Here is an 8,196-nt window from a genome sequence, read left to right as displayed (position 1 = left end):
ATTTTTTTGTTTTCAGCCCCGTGTTCTAGTTTATCCATGTCATTGTCTAGTCCAGACACAGCTAGTGCAGTGCCTTCCAGATGTTGTTTGATTCTCATCGATCCCAGTTAGCATTGCCAATGGTCAGGAACAGTGGAAATTGTTTTCCAGCCTTGTATTGAGGACATCACATTGGCAACCCCTGGACTGCTGAACCTGGAGTTGTGGATTTGTATTCCTAGCAAACTAGATGAGCATCCTCCACACTCCTCTGTGCATGTTATTAAAACAGCAAATAGAGCAGGAAGACCCACAGCTGTTCCTTTGGAAAACCCCTTGCTCCTTCATTCGCTGCGATTCATTCTTGGCTACATTTTAAGTGCACTTTTTCCGCAACCCGACACATCCCCCCACCTTACAGGAGGCAGCTTTCCAATCCATTCTTCTTTCCATTTTATTTATGACAATGTGATGTGGAACCATGCCAGAAGAGAAATAGCTCAAAGCTCCTCCTGTAATTAAGAAACACAGCCTATTCCAGGCCATTTCAACATCTTGAACACATATAAGCTCCTTTGTCCAACCCCCCTCCAAGGGTTCCTGGGTATGCAGTGAAGATGTTAAATGCCTTCGGCCCATAGGAGAAAACTGCTGCCGGATGCAGCACCAGTAGGTAATGAGGACAGAATGCATAAAATAGCCGCTCAGAATAACCTTGAAGCAAGCAATGATGAGTTAGTCCTGTCCAATTTAATTGGAAGGGCAAACGGAGCTGGAAATGCAATGAAGGATTCTGGAAAGGGCAGGTCTGGAGAAATCAAGGTAGCTGGTTAATGAGGGAGGTGAGCTGGGCAATGGAACTACATGCCCCCATATGCAGACGAGGGTTTTAAAGGTTATAACCAGCAGTGAGTCGCTTATGTACCATATGAATGCCAAGGAAGGCAAAGGAGCCCGAGGGAAGTGGCTCCAGGCCTAATTGGATGTGTATCATGCAAGTCAGCCTGGAGCTTATGGGGCAGCGTCCATGTCAGAGGAACAAACGTAGCTTTGCTTTCCTGCAGCATAGTACATGTGGAAAGTATAGCTGACACAAAAAGCTCTACCCTGTGAGCTACTGAAACCCCTACAGTGGAAAGATAGACCTGCATAAATGGGCCCAGTCAGACACACGTCTGGCATTGGGCAGGGTGACATGTCAGAAGGTGATGGGGACTGTCCCATGGCAGACTTACATGTTGGTTCCAGCAACGGGATCAGCTGGGCTGCCGTCACCCCAGCTGTAAGGCATATCCTTGGAGTGGAGAAATGCCAGGAAAACAACTTGATTGAGGAAACCGGCTCCCTCGGCCAATAAAGCGAGATGAACACCGCAACCCCAGAGTCGGTCACAACTGGACCTAATGGTCAGGGGTACCTTCACCTTTACCTTTACCTTTATAGGAAATAAAACCAGTTGGGCCAATTAAAAGCAAATTGCAAGCATCGGTGGCTGCAGGTGGAGGCTTCCAAACGAACTCTGCAAAGCCCCTTCCTTTTTGGTACACTTCTGCCAAAACATACATGACAGCAGATTCCAAGAATAGCCCACAGGACAATGTTCTTTAGAAAACTTGGGAGGGTTCCTCCAATGAGAAGATATGTAACCACAGATAAGCTTCTGAAACCTGCCAAGACTGTTCAGTTTGTGCTACACCACATTCCCAGTTCACACAGCGGGTGGGTGCAAGAGAGGATGGTGAGGCCCAGAGTCTAGGACAAAGGGAAGGGAACTTTTCCCAGCTCAAGGGCCACCTTCTCTTCTGCACAACCTTCTGAGGGCCGCACGTCAATGGTGGGCAGTCATGAATATGAATGTTATCCTTTTAACAGTAGGCTTGTTTCTACTTTCTATCCTCCCTCCAGCCAAGCAAGAGGCATTATCAGAGTTCAAAGTCACATTCTGGCTGGGATGCAAAGCAAGGCCAATGGGGGGAGTAGCCTGGAGGGCCTCATGGTTTGATGTTCTCCATCCCAGGCAAGTACCTGTATGAACTGAACATAGGCAGGGAGGGAAGGTAGATTACTATGTATTTTACTGTTTTATTTGTAAGATGCCGAGAATTATTCTTTTTTAAATTGAAGTGTGACTTACATTCTTTAAACAAAAGTGTGAAAGTAATAATAGATGAAGATTTCCCAGACAACCTCTGGATCAGTTGCAATAATAAGCAATTGGACTTCCACTGGATGCAAAAGTCTGGTTTTCTGGCCCCAAATTCTTTTTTTTTTTTTTTTTTAATAATTTTTATTGGGTTTTTACATTTTATAACAACAGACACACACACAAAGACAAAGACAAACAAACACACAAATACAATTACGTACCCTAAGTTTCTTTACCCACTTTCATTGACTTCCCCCCACCCCCTCCTCTTACATCCCAATTCCAAAATTAATTCAGCAAGTTCTTACCTAACCTCTTAAAGATATTCATTCTGGCCCCAAATTCAGCTGGTTAAGGAAGAGTGTATAAGGGGGAGTGCAGAAGTGGGGTTTTGGAGAAAAGAACAGCAAGCTCAAATCTGGTGCACAAATCCCATCCCTGGGCTCAGCTCAGTGTGTTAAAGGCCTCCTTGTTCCTTATTTCTAACTGTATTCTCTGCATCCCACTTTAGAGCAGCGTCTTCTGAAATACTACATGACAGGAAGCTCCACTGAGTTCATAGGGACTTGTTCCCAGGTAAATGCATGTAGCAAGCATTCCAGCTCTTGTGACCAAGTCAGGGATGAGTTGGGAGTTCAATATCTGGAAGGCCACAGGTTCCCAAGCCCTGGTAAGCAGGACTGCAGCTTTTAGCCACTTTTTTGCTTCTGTATCAGTGTTCTAATAAGAACCAAAGTACACCCCCCCACACAAGTCTGCCCTAGACCATGGCTCAGAATATTTGTTATTGATTGCATGTGTGTCCTACCTTCCGCCAAAGATCTCATGGTGGCATACGTGATTCTCCCCCTCCTCATTTAACTCTCCCAGAGACCATGACCTGCCCAAGTGCGGTAGGAGCTTCCTGGCCAAGTGGAGATTTGAACCCTGGTATCCCAGGTCCTAGTCCAACACGGTCTAGTCTAACCACTACACCACATTGGCTCTTCAGGGAAAACAAGCAGGAACTCCTCAGCATTCGCATCCATGTAGGAAGCAGCACCTGGAAGTATAACGTTTGAAGTTCACCGCTGCAGAAAATCACGAGGAGGAATAAGCAACAGATTAACATCCAATACACCCTGAGCCCTGCTGAGGCTGTGAACTTTTCTAGCAGGATGCGAGAGGTCTTGATTTTTTTACTAGCTCCCTTAATTGCTCCCGCCACTGCGCCTCTAGCTCCCCCTTGCCCTTTCCAGCCACCACGGGGTGGACTTGAGAGCCCTGCCAAAGCAGCCGCAGCACAATGGCCTGGCCCTGTGCAGGCATCAAACCACAAGGAAGGCTTGCCAAATAACTTCCAGCATGTGGTTTTAAATAACTTCTAATTGCTTTAAGCAGCTCTAATTGAATAAGTCACCCTTTGGCTAAACACAGCTGGTATTTAATTAGAAAATGCAGAATGAGGCTGTAAGAAATCAAAGGGGCCCAATTATGAGGTATACTCATAAAAAAATAACAGTAAGATTGCCTGAAAGTTGTTACTCACACACTGTCGGTAAAAAAAAGAAAGAAAGAAAGAAAGAAAAGGCACGTGTTTTGCAATGCCCCCTGCTGGCCACAATGAAAAGCACAGCAAATGTTTAAATCCAGAAACAAAACACTTCTTCATGGGCCATTTGGTTACAATCATGCTAGACGAGGGAGGGGCGAGAGTTTAATGAAAAACAGCAGCGTGCCTCCTCCTTTGCAGAGGATCAAAGGGAAGGGAGTCGGATCTCCAGTTCAAATCGTACAGAGAAATGGCTTGAGGGCTCCCAACGAAAAGCACCAGAATGGAGGTGGCTTAACAAGCACATCGGAAGAACTAAGTTTTAGCAAATATGGTGAGGGCTGCTGGAAGTTTACCCATTTATTATTCTTTTCTCACATATCCAGTTTTCCAGTGTGTCAGAATTTCCGCGTGGCCTTCTCCTCCGAGTGCAGCTATTAAGATTGACATACATTCTGCTCTTGGCAGAGACACAGATGCCGCCCACGCTTATCCCCTCACCAGCATCACCCTTGGAACTTCTGCGAAACCCTGTGCCTTACTGCTGCAGGCACAGAAAAGGAAATAAATATGAACAAAATCACAATCTTACAGGCTTTAGTTCCCTCTAGCGGTTGGCTTCTGCAATTGCAGACAGCTTCCCTTTCTTTTTGGTGCCTTGCCAACAGCAGTGTGACCACTAATGCTCATTTCATTTCAAATTTTTCATAAATTAACTGTGCTAACATGCATAGCCTGCCAGGTAATGTGTGTATCACACTCAACTCAAAACTTCTTTTGAAGAAGACTCAGGACACTGGAAACACCATTTACCTTCCCACCAGAGCGGTACCTATTTATGTACTTGCACTTTGACGTGCTTTTGAACTGCTAGGTTGGCAGGAGCAGGGACTGAGCAACGGGAGCTCACCTCATCGCAGGGATTCGGACCGCCGACCTTCTGGTCGGCAAGCCCTAGAGGTCAGTTAAGTGCAGTGGTGGGGTGGCAATGGGTAGGGCTTGGCGAGCCAGAGCTGCTTGTTGCTGCCGCGTGCTGGGCCTAACTCTGCAAGGCGCAGAGTCCAATCCATCCCAGCGCCTAGTGGATCAGGGCCTTCGGATGTTGCCGACGGTTGCAGGGTCCGTTGGCAATGTCAGTTCAGCTCTGCAAGATGTGGAATGAAATCCACCACAGGGCCTAGCTGATTGGGGTCGTCTGGTGCTGCTGACTGGCGTCTAGTAAATAACTAAGTGTCTACTCAGAAGAAAGCTGCACTGAGTTCAGTGGGCCTTACTCCCAGGTAAGTGGAGGGAGGGCTATAGTGTTTTATCTAGGCAGCCAGGGCTCCTCCGGATGACAAGATCTTTTTGCACCAGGTCGGTGAGGACCACTTGCATTTTAAAACTCTCCCATATATACAGAACTCCATGTGCACCTTTTGGACTGTATCTGTAGGTTTCCCCCTCTGTGTCAAATAACTGGGATCAAATAAGTGTTGTTAACTTTTAATAATACATGGAAGGTGGATCTTCCTCAGGAGGTGGTGAACTCTCCTTCCTTGGAGGTTTCTAAGCAGAGGTTGGCTGGCCATCTGCCATGGATGCTTTAGCTGAGTTTCTTGCATTGCAGGGGGTTGCAATAAAAAGATAACCATTGGTGTCCCTTCCAGCACTATGATTCTGTTTTCCTGCTTCAATATCATTTCATTATCTTCCTATCATTTTATGTAATTGTATTTTGTTTAAATTATAAAAAATTATAAATAAAACATGTTCTATTTACAAACAAAACATTTAAATAGGCCCTTTCTACCAGTACGACCGAAGAGGCATGAGGAGGGCATGAGCATAGCCAGGATTTTTGTTGGGGGGGGCAGAACCTCAGATTTATATTGATTTTGACTTATTTGGGTGCTGCTGCCCCATCTCCCCGTCCCCGGCCATGGGGAGGCCATAGGAAGGAAACCAGGTCAGAAGGGGGCCATGGTCGGAAACACTGGACTACATTTCAACTCTTTTAGTCTAAATAGCACGTCTTGTAATTGAAGCATTGCCTAAATAAGAAAGATTATAAACTCTGCTTCTACCACTGTTCTGCCATTGCAAGAGAGCAGCAAGAAGTCACCAAAACCACCTGTGAAACCGGCTTTTAGGAAAGTGAATCCACCCAGAAGAACGGGATGTGCCAAAAGGCATTCAGTCTCTCTGCAGCCTTCAGATTTATGTGCTGGCACAAGAAAGCTCTTATAGGATCCCACAGGTGAAGAGGATCTCCCTTGGCAAGAGAATCGCAGACTGCCCCCATCTTCCATCAGGCCTAGCAAGGAAGGACGAAAACTCCAGCATACCTGGTTGTTAACAGATAATATAATGTTCAACATTTTATTGGCAAAAGGAGGGATCAACACAGAGTCCAGGCACAAAGTAGGGGAAAGCGGGTGGTAAGCACATGGGCATGTTGTCCATTATCAAAAGTGTGTGCGTGTATTTGTTTGTGTTACGCTGGCCCAGCCCCCTGCTGCATCCTCTTCATCAGCTCCTCATCCTGCATTGAGAGCTCCGTCAGCTTCTTGCCCATGCGCTCATGGATGTCCAAATACTTGGAGACGCAGCGATCCAGGCACACAGACTCTCCCTTGGACAGCTCAGCCTCCTTGTAATGTGGAGGGACGCATTTGCGATGGCAGGCATTGGTCATTCTGGGGCACAGCAAGGAAAGAACAGAGCGTGAGCGGAAGGAAGTGGCCATCTTTTGGCTGTTCCAAACCGACTTTATTTATATTCAGCTAAAACAAGCACATCACAGTTCTTGCCTAAAAGATCTCGATCAATGCCTAAAAAGCCATGATGTTTCTCCCCTATCACCACCCGAATTCTAATGATCACCAACACAGTCATCCTAAAGAAATCTATCTGTGTTTTCATCAGTGCCAAAGTTCTGCAACCTGCCACTTCAAGCAGGAGATGCCACTTTTGGGGCTACCAATGGCCTTGCCTCTGCTGCTCTGAACACGTGCAAAGCAGAAGAAGAGAAGAAGAGTTTGGATTTGATATCCCGCCTTATCACTACCCGAAGGAGTCTCAAAGCGACTAAGATTCTCCTTTCCCTTCCTCCCCCACAACAAACACTCTGTGAGGTGAGTGGGGCTGAGAGACTTCAAAGAAGTGTGACTAGCCCAAGGTCACCCAGCAGCTGCCTGGTGTCCCTTAGGAACTGTATGTAACTCCACAGAACAGAGTAACCTGGTTTATCTCAGTTCCGGACTTCCTTTTTTTTTTTTCTTTTCACTAAATTTTGACATAAATATATCCCACAAACGCACAAAAGACAAAATGAAAAAGAAAAAACAGAAAAAGAGAAGAAGAAAAAGAAGAAAAGAAAAAGAGAAAAAAAGAAAAAAAGAGAAAAACACAAAATACATACAACTTTAAATAAACATTGATCGACTTCCCTTTATCTCGATCTCGGAAAATATTGCCCTGTTTATCTATCTGCTGTGTCCACTCCTCAACAAAACTCTTCACGCAGTAAGCGTTATCTCATGCCTACTGTGATTTCTGTAAGTACATATGTGTTTCTGATCAACATTTTGATTTTCCCCTTGTCTCTATTTCCATATATATCCTAAATTTATTCCATTCATTGTTAAATTTTGCACTTCTTTGATTTCTTATTTTCTGTGTCAATTTAGCCAACTCCAAATAATCAGATAGTTTAAGTTGCCACTCCTTTAGTGTTGGGATTTTTGGTGTTTTCCAGTACTGTGCTATGAGGGTTCTGGCGGCCACCGTTGCATATTGAAAAAAGGTTCTATCTCCCCAGCAAGAAGGCTTCGGGTTTTTTAACAAACGTATATTTAAGAATTTTTTTTAATTCATTAATTCATTATAGATGGATTCCCAAAATTTTTTGAGAATCTCGCACGTCCACCACATATGGATGAAATCGCCCTCCTTGCTCTTACATTTCCAACACAGTTTATCGCCCGTTCTATACATTTTATGTAGTTTTACTGGCGTTACTCAGTTCCGGACTTCCTAATCTGCCTGACACTCTGGCAAAAATGGGCAGCACCACTTCACTCACCTGCTGCCAATTTTGCCCCAGGATATAGGGATAAAGGACAGTACCTTATTAGTAAAACCCCCCCACAAAAAACCCCACAAAGCATTCAAATGCAAAACTCTATTATTATTTTTTGTATTATCTACTAAATTCATATACTGCCCTTCATCACAAAGTTTCAGGGTGGTTCACAGAATAACCACTACCGAATGTCAATCAGCATCATGAACTTTGGGATTAAAGAAACTTATTAAAACACCTCTATTTCTCTACTGCAGCAGGTTCAAATCTTCTGTCTGCATAATCTTACCTGTAAACAATTCCACTCAGGCAACTTTCCCCTATAAACCCCTGATCACCGCTCTAACTTCCTCCTCCTCCTCTGTCTCTCTTACAACCCTCATCATCCTTCAACTGTCTCTCCCACTGTCTCTTCACATACTGCAGGGAATTTCTGTCAATTAGACTATTTCTTCAGCAGGTCAGGTGTAAGAT

At 44.9% G+C, this 8,196-nt stretch overlaps 1 protein-coding gene across 4 annotated transcripts in view; it reads right to left on the bottom strand.

Annotated features, from left to right (window-relative positions):
• Nucleotides 1–6,003: 6,003 nt before the first annotated feature.
• The window catches only part of TIMM10 (translocase of inner mitochondrial membrane 10), a 33,927-nt gene continuing 31,734 nt past the window's right edge, over nucleotides 6,004–8,196 (bottom strand). For all 4 annotated transcript variants that reach the window (XM_081878442.1, XM_081878439.1, XM_081878441.1 and 1 more), the window contains exon 3: nucleotides 6,004–6,334. In XM_081878442.1, the coding sequence (XP_081734568.1) occupies nucleotides 6,133–6,334 (202 nt within the window). In that variant the 3' untranslated portion in view covers nucleotides 6,004–6,132. The remainder of the gene's footprint in view (nucleotides 6,335–8,196) is intronic.

Source organism: Podarcis erhardii (assembly GCF_964252035.2).
Source record: "Podarcis erhardii genome assembly, chromosome: 1".
In the NCBI taxonomy this organism is placed as follows: domain Eukaryota; kingdom Metazoa; phylum Chordata; class Lepidosauria; order Squamata; family Lacertidae; genus Podarcis; species Podarcis erhardii.
Note: the sequence above shows the minus strand (reverse complement) of the source record. Positions and strands in the feature narration are given on the sequence as shown.